The following is a 21731-nucleotide window of genomic DNA, read 5'->3' on the forward strand; positions in this document are numbered from 1 at the left end:
AATATAATCAGGGGAAATGTGGAAATCCGGCATTCATCTAATTTAACTGTACTCCACCATGAGGATGAAGTGGATTATATAACTGCCGCACCTTTAGTTCAGAGGGTTCTTAAAGTTAAAGTCCCCATTATGAATTAAAGATAACCTACATAGAGTTTATGGGCCAAGCAGATACACAAACTGTATCAGGAACACCAGGTGCTGGATATTTTACCGATGAGCCGATGGATGGTGGTAGGAGGCAGACGTTAGAAACTTTCCAGGTTTCATAAAAAGGTGATTTATTTATCTCGATAACACCATGCTTCATTTGTAAACAAAATATTTACAAAATAAGAATGAATAAACTGTTAACCTGATTTAAAGGAACAAAAAATTCAGAGCTACTTAAATTAGAGAGTGCAGTTCTCGAGGAAATTGTGATGTGAGAAGAGTCCCAGTAGATGTTTGTTCCTGGGGATATCACACACACACACACACACACACACACACACACACACACACACACACACACACACACACTGAGCTTCCCTCTGTTCAGGTCGCTCCTCATGACCCAGCTGCTGGGGGGGGGGGGGGGGCAGCATCATGGCCACCGCTGGGCTGCGGATGGCTTCAGTGTCCTTAGGTGACAGAAACGTATGAGAATCGATTGCTTATTTCGATTATTGATTATTTCCTGCCTGTCACTAGTGATCTACATAAACTTACCACACACTTTTTTTTAACATAAAAAGCTATATAAAACTTAAGTGGCAGAGAGAGTGCATAACTGGAAGGCAAGTCTACCTCTGAGCCCCCAGTGACAGCCATATGCATTGCTTGCCTGAAAATACTCTTAAGAAGGAAACTCTGGCTTACTCGAAAAATCAGGCCTCTTGATCTGCACTGGAGGAGCCTTCTCAGCAGGCTTCTCCTCAGTTCGAGGGCGCTGAGCATCCTGGACCTGCAGTTTCTGAGTCCTGGCTGCCTTCTCCTTCAGGATCTCTGCTAGGGTCTTCACCCTTACCTCTCCCAGTTTTGTGGACTCAGCAAGGGACGTATACATCTACAATGTGACAAAAGTCACTCGAGGTCATTGAAAGCAATAGAAGCAATTTAACACTCTGGTAAACCAGCCTTTAATGGCCATTTGAGGAAAGTGCAAACAAGCCGTGAACATGTACTCACTGTGGAGGCAGTCAGACCCTGTGGAGCTTTTCTGGCCCACTTCCCTGGTGGCAGTGCTGTGGAGCTGTGTCTTGTTTTGTTCTGGGCAGTGGAAGCGGTTGTGCCTGCCTCTACACTTGGCCACTTGCGTTTCCGCCCCACGTTGTTCCTGATAACAGAGACGGTCTAGAAAGACAACGAAATTACCATCAGCTACAGTCAAGAGAACAAGCAACCAGATACAATCCTGCAGCATCGTCTAGGCCCTACCTGAGCGGCAGTAGCGGGGGTTATCACTGGCTCGTCAGCTTGGCCGCTCACCCTGATATCTGCAGAATTCATTAATATTCATCATACATGGTATAGAATAAGGGCTAGGCAAACAAGACTATCCACAGACGCAGCTCAGCAACATGTAATTTGCTAGAGGGCAACTCTACCTCCGAGCCCTGCTGCCCCGGTAACCAGCTGTCTGTGTTACCTGCCTCTACGTACTCTGAAGAAGTAAATGCTGCCTTACTATGAAAAGTTGGCCTCTTGAGGCGCACTGGAGGACGCTTAGCAGCCTTCCCCTCCGAATGAGGGTGTCGCTGTGCCGCCGTCCTGGCTGCCTTCTCCCTGAGGATCTCTGCCAGGGTTTTTACATGAACTTCCCCTGCATTTGTGGGAGTTTTGGTCAGATAATTTCTTCGTTTGTTCATGACCGATCGTGGAGCAACACTGTTAGCACTGATTATTGTCAGTAGAACAATGTAGAATTTGGAGTTACTCCTTGATCTCATATAGAGGGTCAGAATTTTGACAGTGAATACCTCGGTGTATCATCCCGTCTGACATTCTGACTTGTTAATGTCATGTGAGAGCGATGATGCCGTCATTGAAATAACATGTTGGATAGTTAGAATGTCACGATCCTCCTCAACACGCTGATGAAGCTTTGACGAGCTTGAGAAAGGTGGCCTTAACCTCTCATGCTGATAATTCTGGATTCTTTTAGCGAGGGAGTCAGTGGGACTGAGAGACATTCAGGGGTTCAGGCTTCCTGACGCTTCCTCAAGCCCAAAATGAGGTTTGTGGCTACGAGGATGATTTAGACAGAGATTCTACAGAGGAATATCAGCCTTTCTCAATCTCCAGTGACAACAGAACACACGCCGGGCTGCGCAATACACAAAAACCTGCTAACGCTATGATGGTTTGACATGAATAAGCTGAATTAAATTTCTAGTTAATGAAGCATGGAAAAAATGGGGAAATTTCTCATCTGCATTCCCTTGGAATAGAAAAATTGTCCGGCTGAAGTGGAATATTTCAAGTATGAGGGGTTGGACTGAGAAAAACATGCACGAGGATGTTCTGAATTTTCTGACCATTTGTCTCAAGTTTCACTGCAGCAACTCTCTGAAGTGATTGACAGCCTCAGTTTTTCCAACACTGAGTACGCACTTCAACCTTATCTACCATTACTGCATAAAAAACAAATTGTATAGCATACGCAACATTCACAACAGTATCAAACTTAATCTGATTAACTTCTCCTTCATGCGTGTTCTAACTATCATATCATGAATGATGTCTCACTGTACAAATACAGGAAGTGATTGGGAGTTCCACGTTTGGTACCGGGAACACAGTGGATTAAACCAGTGAAGACTACTTCAAGGTTCCTTTACCTGAATGTGTTTTACTTAAATCAAATATGTTGATTGGGAAACATAAAAAAAACAGGGATGATCTATGTGTGCAAGTTATAGATAAATGATAACAAAATGGCTAAAATAAACAACCAACAAGAAATCAGTAGCATGGTCATGATAAAATGGGGATAAGCGGGTGTTATAACACTCACTTTGTTGAAATCTGAAATGCAAATGTTTTACTTCTGATAAACTATATTTAGTGCTTCCTGAGGTGAAGACATCGTTCAGGGATCCGTCTGGCAGCTCCTCTCCTGGTCAGGTCAATTAATGTCAGCTTATTGTAAACAGGAGGAAATAAACACATGGACTCTTGTGGAATTATTGACGGGAAGGAGGAAGGACAGGTTACAGCTCACCTTATTCCTTTCATGGGCAGCGGCCCTGATTACACTGGGCAGCAATTTTTTACTTTTTTAATGTTGTCTAGATTCCTACAACTGACTTAGGGTATTTTTGCACTGCTGAATCAGGAAGTGGCGTCCGTTTCTCTCCATCAGGTCAGGTTTTTGTGCTAAGTTGATTTGAAAAAAAATCAGATCTTGTGACAAAATCGATCACATTTTTGTGGCATTATCAGCTGATTTTTTGTCAACACATATCATCCTAAATATGTTTTTAAGAGAAAAAAATGTTTTTCCAACAACATAATTGATTACCTGATAGAAACATCAATGACTGTAAACTGAATGGTGGGCATTGATAAAGGTAAGTACACGTAAATTGCATGTTGCTTCACCATTGTTAAAACTTCAGGGCTTGAACTTCCGTTTCTTCGAACTCCTGGAATGCTCAGCGGCAGGGAGGTCTCTCTTCAGAGTCCAACAGTAGTCAGCCATCATGACTGCGTCCCAGCGACCCTGATACCTGGTCTCCATCTCTTTCATGTCCTGATGGAATCTCTCCCCCTGCTCGTCACTCATTGAACCCCGGTTCTCAGGAAACCGGTCCATTTGTGAAAATAGGTAGTGCATCTTGATGCTCATGTTGCAGCCCAGGTTTCTGAAAGCAGTCAGCATGTTGTTGACAAGTTCTGCATAGTTTCTGGCTTTATTATTGCCAAGAAAGTTCTTCACTACCAGAACAAATGCCTTCCACGCTTCCAGTTCCACTTAGTTCGTTGAGTTTTCGAACTCTGGATCTCTGATGAGCTGACGGATCTGAGGACCGTCAAAGATGCCAGCTTTCTTTTTCTCCATGGTCAATCCTGGAAAAGCCTGGCACAAGTAAGTGAAGCAGTCACCATCCTTGTCCAGAGCCTTGGTGAACTGCTTGATTAAGCCGAGCTTGATGTGCAGCAGTGGGAAGAGTATTCTGTCTCTGTCCACCAGAGGGTCGTTGATGACGTTCCTTTCTTTGCAAGGCACCAATCCCCCCCCCCCACAGGCCAGTCTTTTTCTTCGTGTAATGCTGTGCACGGTCCCTACTATCCCACATGCACAGAAAACATGGGTACTTGGTGAAGCCAGACTGTTGTCCCAACAAAAAGTTCACCATCTTCAGGTCAACACAAATAAACCACTTATGCTGATCATAACCAATTTTCTCCAGCACAGACTTCACCGCTTCATACTTCTCCTTCAGTGTAGTCGAGTGTGCGATTGGTAGGTACAGAGGCAAACTCCACATATGTAGCAGAACACGTCAGGCTTATTTCTGCACGATCCTCTGGTCGAAGCCATCTCATTCACCTGCAATATAAAAATGGGTACAAACCCTAACCCTAGGTCATAAATTGGCGCATGTAGGTATTGTTCATTCTTCAGAGTTGAGACGGCTGCCCCATTAACTTTAGCTTTGATCCACCAACTTTATGCTGTGCCGCACCAATTTTTGGAAGATGTCAAAGTTTTATGACTTAGAACTGATCCCTTTTCGACATAATCACCCAGAACTATCGGACCTGAATACTTCTTGTCATTAAAATAATCATTTCCAATCAAAACAATTATTCAACATGGCATTTTACCCCAACCAACTTCTTCTAAAGTGCTCCACACATGCGTACATGAGAACAAAAACGTAAAAAAAACGACATGTGGCCATAGCTCAAAAACTTGACCTGATTGAGCGAAACCAATGTGATTTTTGGATTCAGCGCATCAGATTCATCGTAAATCAGCTGAAAAAACGCAGACAACAAATTTGTTGTTGACCAGTGTTATAAATCGGCAGAGGAGGCATTCACTGCCAGAGAGGTGGGGTCGCACGCAAGGAGAAGTGGTGCCTTTCTTCTCGAGCATTCTTTTCAAAGACCATTGCTCAGTATTTTCAGCGGTTATTTTCTTTCTCATTTCAGAACTGGTGTTAATTAATATCATGCATCCTGGGTGACACATGGACAACTGTCATTTCACTCTTATAGTTTGAGTTCTCCTGAGTGTAAATGTGGAGATATATGGCGTAGTGTTCAGATGAAGGACACACCTTTGGCTCCCATCGTTACTTCCCTTCTTGTATGTGTTTCCAATTCCAATTGGTGTCGTCTTGTCTTAGGAAAGTGCAATCATTGTAAAAGTCTCCAAAATAATTTTTTTAAAAAAGGTTTAGAGGTAAAAACCATTGTTCATTTCAGACTTCATCAAATGATTTGTCATGGATGAGATATTTTTCCGTCCTTCTGTTTCTGCATTCTAATGCCAACAAGTGTATTTATCTGCTGGTTGCGTCATTCTTTTGTAGCCCGAATTCACCTTTCTTTTGGTGCTTTGAAGCCTCCGCTGTAGCCGTGTGGTATCTTCCACTCTCCGGCTCAACTAGTTGTCTACGCCTTACATAACCTCTGCGTTCATACCTGTTTAGCTTGCTTTGTATCTTAAATCTCTTTACTTTTGAACTTTTCTTCACCTGCAGTTTCCTTCTTGGTATTGATGAGCTAACGACAAGCGGGGCCTCTCTATCCCTGTTTTCAATGTGCTGCTCTGTCTATGTGTCAATACATTGAAAGCTTTTGTTTTTCCATGAGCTGATCTGTATGAATGTTCTTCTGGAAAACATTCACGACAGGCAAATAGTTAAGAGACCAAAGCTATGCTAAGCAGCATGACCTTTTGCCCAAGGGGTGCATTTAGAATACACCAAAGCCTCATGGCCATGATACATCAGGCCTGTTATCAATCAAATGTTTTACACCTGTTAGTTAACAAAAGAAAACGCATATTTCCATCATCTACAAATATGGGGTGTTTTTCTGTCTGAGATGTTTGTCATTTCTCTTTCTTTCATGCGTCAGTTTGTGACAAATCTTAAAAATGAGGCCAATTGTGTTTACCTGAGCTGCAGAGATGGTAGCAACTTCCTGTCCGAACCAGCAGCAGAGGGATGAGGGAGGACTCGTTGTCAGCAACTTCTTTCCACGTTTGTTTCCGCTGACGTTTTCTTACTTGTATATTTGGACTTTTCTATTGTAAACTTGCTGCTCGAGAAACACTGTCTTTTTTTTTAAGAAGTGAAAAGTGAAAAGAACTTCAACCGGTCAAATTAGCCCCCATAAGTGGAGACACAAACAAAAAATGACTGCAAACATCATATAGAACATTTGTCTTACCTCCCTTTAAAACCACCTCTAAAACTATCTGGTTTTATTTAGAAATTTTGACCATGCGATATGCACTGTGTAAAACTACAAAAACAAACAGGTAATTGAAGCTACATCCTTATGTGAGCACTCTCAATCAGAAGAAATAGCCTTCACTTCCTGCCCAATGTTGCATAAACACAATATAACTTAAAGTTATTGCGCATTAAAATAATTACAATATTTGCCCCACTTATCTGTTGGCACGCACGATAAGCGGGGCAGCTTTTGTCTTTATCTTTCCCCTGCCTCTGGTTTCCCTCATGACTTATCTTTACTACAAGTAGTTTATGGCGCAGGATTTGTTTTACTGCAGTAATCTGAGTGTCTTCCAAGAGGTTAGTATCCATACTACACTACACACTGAGGTGAACAATGTTGGCGATTTGATTCAGATTAACCATTCTGCAGAGCAGGGCAGAGTTCAATGACCAGGAAGCATTAGAAACGTCCATTACAAGGAGGTCAAGTAGAAGTAAAAATATATCTGGTCAAGATGTGTTGGCGTGGAAGAACAAAAGTGAGCTTGAGTTCAATGTTGAGTGACTGATGGATGTGGAATAGAAGTCGCTGTGTGACGATGGCAGCCAACCTGACTGAATGGAACAATGCAAACGTCTGTCTTTGTTTCCTCTGCCTCACCCTGATTATCTCTTCCTCTTGAGTCACGTGTGCTTCTGTTTGAAATGAAATTCATGCATGGGAAACATGGCTTGATCTGGTTTTGCTTTAGTTGTGTTTCACTGGTGTCATTAAAAGTGTGCGCCCTTGGTAACGGACAAGGTGAAGACACAAAGATCCTTCTAATACGCTTGCATGCAGTTACAGGAACGTGAGATTAGATATTAGAACTCCTTTTCTCCTTAACAGCCCAAGAAAAGATGTCAGTATTTTTTTTTCCTTATTATGGATCATAAAAGACGGGGGAATCTGCAGGAGGTAGTCTTCTATATGGAGCAACTGTTTGCCATGAATGATTCATCTGAAGCTCCTCTTGTTGCCGGAGGAAGCAGGGCAATGACACCAAGTGAAACATGAGGAGTTGTTAAATCTTTCGGAATCATCTTAGCATCACCTAACATGGCGCTTCTTGATTGTCACTCATTTTTAACTGCAAAAAACATTTCTAGTCGATTTTAAACACTGAATTTCTCAACAACACGTGAAACAATACTCACTAACAAAACCCAACTGCTGAAATGTGACCTCTTGCTACAACTTGAGGTTGGCTAAGTTTCAGCCAATGTTGAAAATTTGTGTGTGTTTTTTTTTAAATGACCTTCAAATGGGGAACCTGACATGTCCAGTGCAACTCTTTGGTGAATGTTGCAAACACACAGAAAAGTGTTATTTAACGTTGACAGTGAGCAGATACTCAAGACGAGTAAATTAGCTGTTTGTCTGCGCTGCACATTCCCTGATGGCGTATTTATACTGCTCTCCTTTGCAAACATCTGTTTCCCCTCTACATCAGAAGCCCACGGTGGTGCTTGAAAGCATTTTTGGGACAAACCCATCGTGATCAGTTACCAACCAGATCCTCTTCCCTTGTTTCACGGCTCAAAGCTTGCTATTCTCCAGCCTGTCATTCACGCCATCATCGCGACCCAATTCTCCTGCGGGCTTGTTATGTCAGATGAACTTCAGGTGATGCCAGTCGCCCTCGGCACACCAACATTTAAACCACAGCCGCCTTTTTCCACCAGCTCCACATCCTGGTTCTCAGTTTTGCAAAACCTACCACCTGAGGTACCAGTACCCCTTCAGTCCTGTCCCACAGTGAGCTGCCTGGCTTCTGTTCTTCATTCAAACACACCCACAGCTCCCCCTGGGACAAACAGGTTCAAGAACTAGTCTTGGAGCATGAACAGGAGTGGTTGGACACCTTGAAACACGTTGCCCAACCACTCCTGTTCATGCTCCAAGACTAGTTCTTGAACCTGTTTGCTGTGGGGCTCAGCTGCTGTAATAGTTCCGTCAGGGGAGTGAGTTTTCTGCAATAAAAGGCTGGTATCATGAGCTGTCCCAGCAAGGGGGAAGAGGCCGTGTATAATATATGAGGGTTTGTTGTGAAATGTTTGGAATTCAGTCAAGCCCTGAACATCATTCTATCAGGCTTTTTGCCTCTTTCTGAGACTGTGAGCCTCACCATGTCTTCATGCCCTGTTAAAGGAGAACTGGTTGGGTTGTTTGGCGTCTACAACCAGTCCACCAACATCTACTGATTCCTTCCACGTTCAGACTGTATGTTTTCATGACACGGGCACGCTTGGATGGTGCAGGCATTACATTTTTCCTTGATAGACCCTTGATTTGTTCCTAAGTAGATTACCTGTCACAATCCTGACTTCATGTTGAAGGTTTTTATCAGGAGTTGTCAAGCAGCCCATGGGCTGGCCCAGGAGCGGGTAGGACCCAGGGGCCTTAGCGTTTGCATTTGTTGATTTCTGTTAGAAAGACAGGATTTTATGGGGTGGAGTTGAGAGGAAAGCGTGATTTTTCATCTGGCCTCCCACTGGTGTCCCTCTGAAGGTCATGAAAGCACTCAAGCCTTTCCACAAGGGAAAGACATTTTGGGTCAGTTTGCTCAAATCATTTTCACACCCCAGAAGTTTGCCAGCTAGTGGTTTTCTGGTTAGTGTGACAGCAAACTTCAGTGAAACACAGGATGTGTGTTTTGCTTAGGTTTTTCCATTTGTAATACCCTCTCAGTCGTGTTTTCCACATGACAATCAATTCTTGTAAGACAGGTCGTGTACGCTGATGTTGCAGCTTGTGTCACAATTGACCATTAAACAAGCAATTCGCCGTACCAAAACACACTTGAAAAAATGACAATGGCTTTCCTCTGTCCTCATTCCTTATAGGTAAGACAATGTGTATGGAGCCTCTGATGTGTTTACTTCACGGAACTCAAATGTCTATTGATGTGTGCTGCTGAATGAATCTTAGGGGAATGAAAGCAAATAAATCTGTGGCTGACACCAAACAACAGCTGGTTGGGACTCTATAAAGACTCCAAAACTTGAAGCTGCATCTGGTTTTTGTCTTCGCTCCATTTGAATTTTCATGTTTAAGTTCTTCATAAATGTGCTGGGCATCGTGTCTTGGATTACCCCCCTGTGTCCCATCAGCTTCAAGCCATTCGGTGTCCTTTTATCTGTTTGTCTCTTCACTTATCAACGTGTTCCATGTGCTTTTCCAGAGAAACTCAATTTAAAAGGTGCTTTTAGCTCCTGGATCCCTGGTTGTTTTCACCCAGAATAAATCCTGCCAGTCTCTGAATTTGGGTCCTGCCTATTACAGACCACTAAAGCCCGATTGAAAAAGCAAAACTGAGAATATTTTGCTTAAATTTCAGTGTAGCTGACATTAGTTTAGCTAAATGGGATGATTACGTTATTTGATCCAAGGCAGTCAACTGTTTAGCCAATCCAGGATAATGTTGCTGTTTTCCATTCAGAAAAGACTTGATATATAAAAATTCTTCAGCCGGGGTCACACTTTCAGACTCTTCTGCATGATGCCCTCTGATAACTAATATTATGTCACTTCCCTGCACTGAGCCTCCACTACAATTGTGTGCTCCACTACTGGCGCAGTATACGGACAAGTTTTGATGACTTCCTCTTCTCAGATACTTTTACAACACTGTCACTTTCTATGTGGTAACGGCGTACTCAACGTTAGCGCAATAAAGCACAGTTAACAACAGTTTAGGTTCCACAGACTTAAACTGTCTGATTGGACCTCTTTTCACTGAGGGAAAGTACTGGAACCAATGTGACAAACGAAATCAATGAAATTTACAGTAAGAAAGTAGTTCTAACCATGCCAGAACAAAAAAAAAAAATTAAAAAAAATAGCAATTTATATAGATATTTTTTCAATATATTTGAAAGAAATGAATGACACAAAAAATATTCTGTGAGTTGTAAAATAGTTTGCCACATTGCTGAAGAGTGTCGACTTCTTTTCAGTGACAAAATGATTTATTTTAAATTGAAGGCTTAATAGTGAAACCTATTTTTATTTGACTATTTCCATACTAAAAATATATGTTATTGTCAAAAATGTATATGTTATGCTGCTTTTTAGTGTTTACTTTCAGTGTTTTAGCAGGGACGAGCATGATCCTCTGAGTTCGAACGATTTCCTTCTGGGGAGGAGGAACAAGGAAGTTCTCTGTCTTTCCTGACAGTAGTTCCACCTGTGTGATCAGGGGCGAGGCCACCAGCCTGGTGCCTGAATATATATATATAGGTGACAGTGCCATAACACTGCATACTCAGGATTTAGAGGAACATTGACAAGATCCTCATTCTCACACACACAGGTAACGGCTTTCCTTTTGCTTTACTGGATGACTCTGAGTTACTGAGTTTCCAGTTTGACAGATGAATTGAGTTCAGTTTTGTTCATTTGTTCCAGGGATGCTTCTCTCTGTCCTCCTTGTACTTGGCATCTGCCTCCCTGCTGACTCCAAACCAGCAGGTAGACAATATTGGATACATTTTTGATTCATTCTCACCTGAATTTTCCAGATGTTGGGGGGAAAAAAAAAATGTCATGAACAAATGTGCTGTTTCTGCACAGGAGAAGATCTCAACAGTAGAATCCTCCAACGATGTTTCGAGGAGGCAAAGACAATTGTAGATGATGCTTACAAATACTCAAGAGAAGAGTGAGTTGGTGACATTTCAAATGGTTTCTGCATAAATTTCTGTCGTTAAAATCATTTTGTGTTTCAGTAATTGTTAGGAACAGTTGTCAACCTCAAGTTTGTGATCTTCCAGGAGTCTGAGGCGGGTCCGCAGGGAGATGGTGAGACCTCATGATGCTCTCCGGCTCTTGAAGCAGCCCCGCGGAGATACGCGCTCGGCAGTCAGGTCAGCAGACTACATGGCGCAGACCCTCCGCCTCTTTAACGAGAAGGTGCATCGTATCTACAAGCGCTCACTTAACGCCACAGGTCAGACATGATGCCTGCCTCTGAGTCGAGCGGCTCTCTTGTTTCACGATGTGATGACTGTAAGAGCTGAACACTTGACTTCTTAATATTGCATTCATGCAAACACTGTTTGCATTACTTAGAGGTGTCAATCATATTTTTCAGATTTGCTGTCCCAAGAGGATATTGAAAAACTTGCCGAGATAACCGGATGTGCGGCTAGAACCAGACCGCCATCGTGTCGTACCACCCAGAACCTGGACAAGTATCGCACAGCCACCAGCGTCTGCAACAACCTGTGAGAGACACCTCAGTATCTGACATTCAACACTGTGTGTTCAAGTCAGTTTCTCTATTTTTCTTCTGTGATAGTCGCCGTATGAAGACATTTTAATACTTGATAGGCTTTGAAGATTTCCCCAATTTGAACCGTCTTGAATTTCCACTTATATTTAGTCTAAAAAAAGACATTAATATTGTGTCTTTACACAGAAACAGAAATGCTTTTTTGTCATGTTCTGTAAATATCATGTTCCCGTAGGAAAATATTTCAGCAGGTCTTTTATACAAAATTATTTTGAATGCAGGATTGGTGATATGATTCTCTCTTTTTTTTTTTCTAATAAGCCTACAATTTTTGGAAATTTTATGCCTCATTAGACCACAATAAGAGTTAGAAACAGTCGCAAATCATCTGGCCAGCAAGAATCCAAACCAGAGCTCAAGCACATCTTGCACATTATAAGTATGAACCCAGAACACTCAGTTATTTTTAACGCTCCCAGAATTGAGGAAAGCCTGCTTTGAAAACAGTATACACACATTTTGTTGCAACGTTTCACATACCTGGGATGACCTGAGCTGTGACACACGTAGCATTCAGGGAACATTGTTGCAACATTGGTTGATGGTACCACTGATAGTCGTCGAAAAGTATTAGTCTGGTATTAAAGAAGAATTCAAGTTTAGCATTTCTAAGAACGGTCTTAGTCTAAATTGTTTCACTGCAATGTTCTGCGGCTGTTTTGTGGGCATTTATCAAGAACTCAGCATCATCCCCGGTGAATGTTTTAACTTAGTAAACATTTAACCTCACAGGAACATTATTTTATTTATGTTAAAGTTTAAATGGAATCTGTTTCTTTAGGTAACATATGATTTTGTGACAGAGTCCCTGGGTTTCTAACATTCGGAGGAAACACTTGTGAAATAGCCGACAGAGGTTGTATACACTTCCTTGAGATTTCTCAAGCAGTGTTTCTAAACAAGGATATATGCTTCTAGACAAAAAACTCGCCTTGGAGCCTCCAACACCCCCTTTCTCCGCCTGTTGCCTGCTGAGTATGACGACGGCATCTCTGAGCCTAAAGGATGGGACAGAAATAGGACTTTCAACAATTTCATGCTCCCCCTGGTAAGATTTTTGTGACAGCTGCTTGGAATCCCAGGTTCACCTCTGATAGAAATGAAATCCAATCATTCCTCCTCTGCTCTCAGGTCCGACAGGTGTCCAATAACATCCTGAGCACAACAGACGCAGGCGTAGTTAGTGACAGAGAGTTCTCTCACATGGTGACCTTGTTTGGTCAGTGGAACGATCACGACCTCACCTTCACGCCCTTCTCTCCCAGTATCCGCTCCTTCAGCAATGGCGTGGACTGTGATGAGAGCTGCGAGCGGACAGAGCCATGTATCCCCATACCAGTGGGTGTCAACACTCAATCATTTTGTTTTCACTGAAAGATTCTGTCTATAACCTCGGTTTCTTACAACCAGATCCCCCCCGGTGACCCCCGCTTGCCCACCGGCCCCGACAGCTGCATCCCTTCCTTTAGATCTGCCCCTGTTTGTGGAACAGGATTCTCAGCCTTTAATTTTGGAGGTGAACCCGAGAAGAGAGAACAGATCAACGCCCTGACAGCCTTCCTGGACCTCGGCCAGGTTTACGGCTCAGAGGAGAAGCTGGCCCTCAGTCTCCGAGACCTTAGCAATGATAACGGCCTGCTGCTGGTGAACTCAGAGTTCAGAGACAACGGCCGTGAGCTGCTGCCTTTCCACCCTCTCCAGGTCAACATGTGTGCAACACGCAGGAGAGTCACCAATGACACCAACGCCAGAGAGGTTCCCTGTTTCATTGCTGGTTAGTCATCTGAGTTGTCATCAATAGCTTCATAAAAATTACTGTGGAAAGTAGAACAGCCACAAGATTAAGTTTTTTTTATCCACATTCAAGTTAGCACAAGGCTTACTGGAACTAGTTGTTTCCACTGTTACCTATTCTGTTATGGTGGATTCATGGAAATCTAAAATTAGCCTTTTTGCTCATTTTCTGCCTTCACAGATGAAGTTTAATTAAATTTGGGTAACAGAATCTTCTTTGTTGAGGTTAGGAAGGACTCATTATCAAAAACAACAAGCTGGAAGTTGGTTGTGGCCCATGCACCTGAAACTTCACCCCAAGGCGTTTGCGGTGGTTTAATGTCGCCATATTTAGGACTTCGCCACTTTCAAATAATGCTGTTTTTCTGCTCAAAAGACATTAAAAGTAAATTAATCAAGAACGGAAATGACAGTTATGCTCGAGCGCAAATAGCTACTGATGGGTCTTACAGTCATACTACTGATTGATTCACTGTATTATTTCTTGAATAAAGCCATTATTAACTGCTTAAATCATCTAAGTAATTCACACAATTTGATTGTAACTAATCTCTTCTTATATACTCACTCATGTCTGCCCTATTCCTGCCTTCAGGTGATGTCCGTGTGGATGAGAACATCGCTCTGACTTCCATTCACACACTGTTCATGCGTGAGCATAACCGTCTGGCCCGTCAGCTGAAGAGAATAAACCCACAGTGGGACAGTGAGACTCTCTACCAGGAGGCCCGTAAGATCACGGGTGCTTACACACAGGTAACGTCACCTCAGCGTCATTTAGCATCTCCAAGGCATGTATCCGACACGCAGGATCAACCACTGTCTGTGTCGCTCAGGTGTTTGTATTCCGGGACTACCTGCCACACATCGTGGGTGACCAGGCGATGCGCAGACAGCTCGGCCGTTATCCTGGCTACAATTCCAACGTTGACCCCAGCATTGCCAATGTCTTTGCCACAGCGGCCTATCGTTTCGGCCATTTAGCAATCCAACCCATGTTGTTCCGTTTGGATGCAAACTACAGGGAGCACCCTCGTTTCCCCAGCGTCCCCCTGTACGAGGCTTTCTTCACCCCCTGGAGAATCGTGTTTGAAGGTTAGTTGCACAGATAAAACTGCTACTCAATCACTTTTAAACAGTTTAAATGCATGCTTCATGTTATTTTGTTTCTCCAGGCGGCATTGACCCTCTGCTCCGCGGTTTGATCGGTCGTCCTGCTAAACTGAACACTCAGGATCACATGATGGTGGACGCTCTGAGGGAAAGGCTCTTCCAGTTTGTGATGCATCTGGCTTTGGACCTGGGCTCTCTCAACATGCAAAGGGCACGAGAGCACGGCTTGCCCGGTACACCCCTCGCTGACGCTCAGCTTATTGTATGTTTCCTCTTTCACTTAGACGTCCTCCTCATGCTTCTTGTCCATTTGTTTCCTCCTCAAGGCTACAACTCCTGGCGTAGGCTCTGTGGTCTGTCTCAGCCCAGGAACCAGGCAGAGCTTGCTCAGGTACTGAACAACACTGTCTTGGCCCGCCGGCTGCTGGAGCTCTACGGTACTCCCGCTAACATTGACATCTGGATGGGAGGTGTGGCAGAGCCATTTGTCCCTGGAGGCCGCGTGGGGCCTCTGTTCGCCTGCCTCATCGCAAATCAGTTCCAGAGGATCCGCCAAGGTGACAGGTAAGTGTGTCTGCAGATGCACACAGTTATGATGCACATTCATGTAGCTCAGCTGGAGCTGAGGCGCAAGTGAAGACTTTTGTGTACCAGTCTTTTGTGGAATCATCACTAGGGGGTGCCAAAGTCAATTACATGTTTGTCTTGAGGACTCAAATGAAAAAGAGTTTATTTTGGATTTTTTTGGTTAGAATATATACATATATATATATTAAAATACATTATCCTCTAAAGAACTGGAAGCATTAAAATGTCATTTCAGGGTTTTAGCTGTAGCTTTTTATGTTTCCCTCATAGAAATCTTTGAAAACAGTGAATATATACTAATACAAAACAAGTCAGGTTTGCATCACTGTACTCGCATGACTTTCTGCATTACTTGCTGCTAAATATTCCAACATATGCAGGGTCTTTGTCTGCAGCTACAAGTGTAAATTTGCATATATGCTGCATGTGGGTGTATAGGACTTAAAACTTTCCATTTTTTCCAGCCCTGTCTTATACCGTGAGTATGAGGGATAAAGACTGTGATTGCTGATAGATGTCTTCAAGTCAGGATTAGTTGCATATCAAGCATATCTTTTCAAATTGTTGTCAAAAATGTCTTATTTTCTGACACCATCACATAATCCTTGTCCAATAGACTGTGGTGGGAGAACAGGAACGTCTTCAGTGCGAGACAGAGAGCTGCTCTGTCCTCAGCCACCCTATCCAGGATCATCTGTGACAACACTGACATCACAGCTGTCCCCAGGGACCCATTCAGCATCCTGTCCAGTAGCAACCGGCTCATGCGCTGCAACAACATCCGGGCCCTGGACCTGTCAGCTTGGAGAGAGAGGTCCTGCTCACCCGACTCAGGTGAGGCAACAGTAGATAGAAGCCATACATTGTGTTTTCGAATGTGTTCCATGAATGAATGACACTCATGTGTGCTCATTTCATCTTGCAGACTCTGAAGACTGTGAGGAAGATGAGGTTGGTTTCAAGTGTCACATTTGACATCACGCAACACTGAGTTGGTTTCTTTTAAATGTTGGTAAATCACGAGGCTAATGAAGCTAATCTTGTGTGTCCTCTTGATTTGTAGTTTGAAGAGCTGGAGGACAACGAGGTAGGGCCTGCAGTCATCATACACCTTGTGACCCGAAAGGCCACACTGAGCTCGGCTAGAATAGTAAGCCACAGGTTTCACAGCTTTGTCAAATAATTAATCATTTTGTTTCTCTGCAGATCGCTTAGGACTATCTACCTCGAGAGCACCAGCCCTCAGCATCAACACAACCACAAACTGTCTTCTACATTTGCCTGGGCGAGAACAACCCCATGTCAACCCCGACGTCCATCAGTTCAGCTTCCACTGCACCTACGTGGAAACGTAACAACCTTTTCAGCATTCAGAGAACACGCTGCTGCAGCTGGGGGCAGGCGACAACGTGTGGTAAAGAGGCCAGCTAAAAGACTAAAGGCCGGAGCATCAAACACTTCTTCTCAGGCAGCCAACATACAACACACACACACACACACACACTCACACACACACACACACACACGGACATGGACATGGACACGGACCAGCGGTCCGTCTGTTTTATTAATGAGTAACTTTGCACTCAGCTTCTCCTCCTGTAATCAGGTCAGAATAGAACGGCATTTATGAGTAATTCCCTGTTTCCTGAAATGAGTTCATCAAAGACCAGTAGATGAGATAAAGGTATGTTTTGTTTTACCTTTGACAGAAAAACTCAATCCAATAATTCTCTCTGAACTCTGTTACAACATGAAGTCTGTCAGAGCAAACATTTGTCAGAGGCCTTCAATGATTTCCCAGGATTTCCCAGTATTATCACGACTCTTAAGCACTGAAGAAACTTGTCTTGAAAATATGTGTTGCTCTTTGTCTGCAAGGCTTGATTTACTTCAGCTTTCTCCTCTATTTTATGTTGCATTCAATAAAAACAGAAACTGAAGAAACTGAGCTGCATATTCTTGTACATTCTATATTCTTGTGATCGTAGACATTCATTGATGCAACTATTGAATTGATGCAATTAATGTTTATTGAGGAGTGCAAAATGCACATGGGCAAAGATGGCGTCGAATTATGTTGTACGGTAAAAGAACTGAGACTATGATCAATGTACTACACTGTAACTTTGCATAAGAAATTTAAATTGTGCGACAATTGTAAAAATCTTTAATAAACTTAAGTGATATATATTTTATATCTCCTGTAGATGGAGCAATCTTCTTTTTACAGAAAAAATACTTTTGTGACCTAACTTGTTTACTTGTGCTTTAAAGCACCCCCCCCCCCAAAAAAAACAACAAAAAAACAAAACAAAAACACACCAATGTTTACTTGTTTGGTGAAAATTTGCAAGATAATTTAATTTTATTGTATTTGATCATTTTTAACCCATGGCCTCAGTACAAGTGAGTAAAGATCAGTAACAGTGATAATGAGAACCACAGTAGAATGTTCTGCTTCATAAAAGGTTCCATGTTCCCTGAAGTATCGTCGTAATGAGCTCAGGGTTCTTCACTCACCGCTGAAGAGAAAAGGAAAACAGATGAAACACCCTCAGCCTTCAACAGGCTGCCTTCAGAGACACTCGTCTAACTCCTGTCCTGTTCTATGTTTCAAACCAGATAACACCAACGTCATTATGACACAGCATCCCAGTGTTTGCTGCTCACCATCTCTCAGATGCTGTCAGTAATTTGAAGAGAACATCAACTCGCACCAACACACATCTGATGAATGTTCCACAGTGGGTGGGTGGTGTATCTTGTGATGCAGTTTCTTGGACACATCATCAGTCATAGCACCTGGGGTCACAGGGGGTTTCTGGTCTATCAACTTCAGACCCCCTCGCCCAGACCCGACCGGGAGCCATCAGTTCCCGTGTTCGCCCACTGCTCGTCCCTCTGGATCCACAGCCATCGTGAGGCTCTCTCTGCCGCTTAGGAAGCTGTTCTGATGGCTCTCCTCTTGGGTGCCCCTGTGATGCCCAGGAGGCTGTCGGCCTTGCAGAGTGACTTTCCTGCAACGCCCCTTCCCCCGACCTCAATGGCCTCACCCTCGTCTGCTACACACCTCCACATGTTTCTTTTTCTTCCACTCACTGGCTTCCTCCATCCTCTCCTCCTAGGGCACTCTTAACTCCAGCAAGACAACCTGTTTGGATGTCTCTGAGAGCAGGACGATGTCTGGTCTAAGGTGGGTTTCACAATGTTTTCAGGGAATTTCAGCTGCTTTCCCTGGTCCACCCTCAGCTGTCAGTCCTTTGCTGTTCCCAGGAGGCCTGTTTGGGCTTTCAGTCAGGGATGTGGTTGTTCTGCAGCACGCACAAGGATTTTGAGATGAGATTTTGCGCCTTGGTGGTTGTTAGCGCTTGCTCTGGTCGATGGACTCAGCAAACACCTTAAGCACTTGGTCATGGCACCAACAATAGCAGCCATCTCCAGATGTGCTCCAGAGTTCCTCTTCCTTGGCACAAGGGACATACTGGAGTTTCAACCTTGCCCCAACAGAAGAGGAATTTGAGGGTTCAGCCCTCCACAACTTGGGAAATGAGAGCTTTCTGTCCATGGCTTCTTCCCATCTGGTCCATGCGCCCTGTTGCCTCAATCCCACTCACTGGCTGGCACGCCGCTCTTCAACTCAAGCCCTCACTTCATGTTGGATCCGATCCCAACTTTCCTTTCCCTGAAGCTTTTTGCAGTGGCTTGTTGAAATGGTTCCCAGTTCTGCTCCCGCCAGTCGCGACAGATCCCACAAGTTCTCTGTGACACAGCTGGGTGAGAACAATCAATCATAACACCAACAAGTCACAACAACACGACCGAAGATGTAAAACTGCACAAGCGTAGTGTTGATGAGCTGTAAAATATCTATGATCAAACCCCAAAGTTCTCTGGTTTGACCAAGTCTCATATCCATGTTGATACAATGTGTGAATTATGAAAATGATTATCATTTGTAAAAGAAAAAAAAAAGAACAAAAGTATTTGTATTAAAATGGCCTTTATAGCTAGACCTAAAAGGGTAAAAGCTGATCTCATGATTGAATTTATTTGTCAATATTTTTAAATGTCATTTTATTTAATGTAATTGCTTAAATTTCATGTTACCTAATTTTTTAAAATTCAAATGTTTAAATTGAATTACCTGAAATTTAGCTGAATCCAATTTAACATTTTTTTCCTAGATATGACGAACCTGTCATTATATTTGATTTTTTTTAATTTGGTGTAATTAATTATATTCAATTGAAATTATTTTGTATCTTTTATGATGATGATGATTATTATTGTTGTTGTTGATATTAGCCGTAAAAGCTAACAACAGCCATTAATTTAAAAGCTTTTTGGGGGTTAGTGACACTCTTTGCTCTACTTTGATATGCTTGACATTCTTAAGCAGAGCTCCACTGATGTTCCTCATCAGGATCTCTTTAGTGGTCGCGAAGACGACGAAGATTCAGCTTGTAAAAACTGGTCTATTATATTTTCCACAAGCTCTGGGGGGAGCTTTTAGAAGTACTCCTAAATGTGTTTGACAGACGCAGCGATGCAAACTGGCACTGTGGAGTTTGAAAGACACAGACATTTACCTGGAAGGAAGAATTGAATGAAAGATAGAGCAGAGTTGCATCCTGGGAAATGTAGGATCCTGCATTTTTTAAAGCTCTGGAGCCTCTGCTTTTTCTGTTTGTTTGTTTTTCTCCCTCCAATCTTTTTTGGAAGTGCAATGACTGTGATTTTAATGGTTTAGCTGATAAGGTGAAGGGCAGGTGAAACACCTCCAAAGAACCTATGTGAATCAATCAGTGAGCTAAAATAAAAAAAAGTTGCTTTTATTTCAGGCTTGAAGTCTCTGTGCTGCATTCAAGATCAAGATCGATGCTGACAACTCCATCTTTTTTATCATTGGATTAACTGGGATTTCTCCTTACATTCCTGCAGATGTGTGTCGGAAGAGAACTGATTACTGGGAAGTACTGAGAGGCACTGGGAGGTACATCTGTATGACTGTGTGAGTCATAGTACAACTTAAAGTTAGCTGGGTTGAGCTTCGATGAAGCACTCCTCCTCTTCCTCCTCCTCCTCCTGACCTGCTACAGTGCAGAGTGCCACGTAGTCTACCAGACGTGTGTGTGTGTGTGTGTGTGTGTGTGTGTGTGTGTGTGTTGTGCTTCAGTAATGGAAACTATTTATGAAACAGGAGAAAATATTTGAATTGTCCTTTTCTGCTGTAGAATTCAAAGCTGAACTGAGTCTGAACTAAAAAAAAACTATTAGCAGGAAGTTGTACAAAGAAATGTATGGCTGTTTACATTAAGTGTGTAAAAAGACTACTTCTAGTTGAGGGGATCTATAAGACCCTGGATGATGGTTGCGGTCTCATTTCACTGTGATGAGGTCATGCTGCTCAAATGTATAATCACATGCAAATGAAAAAAGGCTGGAGAAAACGCTGCTTAGTGCTGTTGCTTTACATTTATGAAAGAGTGCACTGGATGAAAATGATTTGAATTCAAATTTGCACTAAATCCTTTTTAATAGAGGTGATGCTCATAAAAAATATATGTAGCCAAATAAAATATCTCTATCTAGTCATTGGCTGCTGCAACTGTTCAGCTGGAGGCCTCATGGCTCAAACTAAGTGGCAAATGTTTGCCAGATGTTGACTCAGGGATGGCACTGAAAAATTGTTGGTTTTATGGTAAATTAAACATCATGAAAGGAGGTTTTTTTTTTCCTCTTTCTCTCCCTTTTCACTCAGTGACGTGTCTCATGCTAATAACCTTGTCACCATTTTCCTTTCTTTTTATTTTTTGGGAGGATCCCCAGCAGCTCCCACAAACAATTTAGAATCAATAAGAAAATGAAATTATATAAACATCGATATTTCTTTATAGATAAAGGAAATGTCTATACACACACAAAAAGTGTGTGAACAACTGTAAAATGGCTTGAAAAAAATATGTATAAAGATACAATGTATGTTTTTCTTAGGCAAAATCTGTGTAATACTGGTAGATATGAGACCATGTAACCTCAATAATAATAAAGGACATTTCTCATTACATTTTAGTATTAACACACCAGAACAGTATTTGTTACTTTGCTGCTCTGGATTAGAAAATAATAGTAATAATATGAAGTGTAGATGGAGGAAAGACAAGAGAGTTCCCTGACCTGACCACCAGGGGGAGACTGATCCACAACCTGGAGTACAGAACAGCAAATACACAGCCCCCTCAGCTTTTTAGTCTTGTGTATGGTACAACAACCATGTCTTGCCCAAACACCCTAGAGGGCCTAACAGGAGCCAGACACTAGCAGTTCATTTACATAGCTGGCAGCAAGCAAGGCCCTCTAGACAAAGACAAGAATCTTGAGTCAAATCCAGTTGAAAATGTCCAAGATACATTCAGTTATTAATTGGCAAGAGCCTTTTGTAGTGTGGTTACGTTTGAAAGGGTCTTATTCCATTTGAAAAGAGCTGTGTATC

The 21731-nt window shown here is 42.7% G+C and overlaps 2 protein-coding genes across 3 annotated transcripts; one reads left to right on the top strand and one right to left on the bottom strand.

Annotated features, from left to right (window-relative positions):
• Positions 1 to 278: 278 nt before the first annotated feature.
• On the bottom strand, positions 279 to 1885 carry LOC147244066 (uncharacterized). 2 transcript variants are annotated; one of them, XM_086188543.1, is made up of 5 exons: positions 1670 to 1885; positions 1420 to 1478; positions 1171 to 1335; positions 862 to 1048; positions 279 to 623 (listed from the first exon to the last, which is right to left on the bottom strand). In XM_086188543.1, the coding sequence occupies exons 1-5, from the start codon at positions 1848 to 1850 to the stop codon at positions 616 to 618; spliced, it is 600 nt and encodes a 199-aa protein (XP_086044669.1). In that variant the 5' UTR covers positions 1851 to 1885; the 3' UTR covers positions 279 to 615. The 2 variants fall into 2 exon arrangements, with proteins under 2 accessions (XP_086044669.1, XP_086044668.1); XM_086188542.1 differs by having other exon boundaries at positions 280 to 453.
• An 8411-nt stretch (positions 1886 to 10296) lies between these two features.
• Positions 10297 to 17383, top strand: mpx (myeloid-specific peroxidase). The gene is made up of 16 exons (XM_086186592.1): positions 10297 to 10759; positions 10855 to 10917; positions 11020 to 11107; positions 11220 to 11395; positions 11540 to 11672; positions 12659 to 12788; positions 12872 to 13078; positions 13151 to 13514; positions 14130 to 14290; positions 14371 to 14629; positions 14710 to 14880; positions 14974 to 15211; positions 15852 to 16069; positions 16161 to 16186; positions 16299 to 16322; positions 16442 to 17383. The coding sequence occupies exons 2-16, from the start codon at positions 10857 to 10859 to the stop codon at positions 16448 to 16450; spliced, it is 2265 nt and encodes a 754-aa protein (XP_086042718.1). The 5' UTR covers positions 10297 to 10759; positions 10855 to 10856; the 3' UTR covers positions 16451 to 17383.
• The last annotated feature ends 4348 nt before the right edge of the window (positions 17384 to 21731 follow it).

Source organism: Aulostomus chinensis, chromosome 19 (assembly GCF_037954235.1).
Source record: "Aulostomus chinensis isolate RoL2024-O1b breed Wild chromosome 19, RoL_Achi_v1.0, whole genome shotgun sequence".
Taxonomy (NCBI): domain Eukaryota; kingdom Metazoa; phylum Chordata; class Actinopteri; order Syngnathiformes; family Aulostomidae; genus Aulostomus; species Aulostomus chinensis.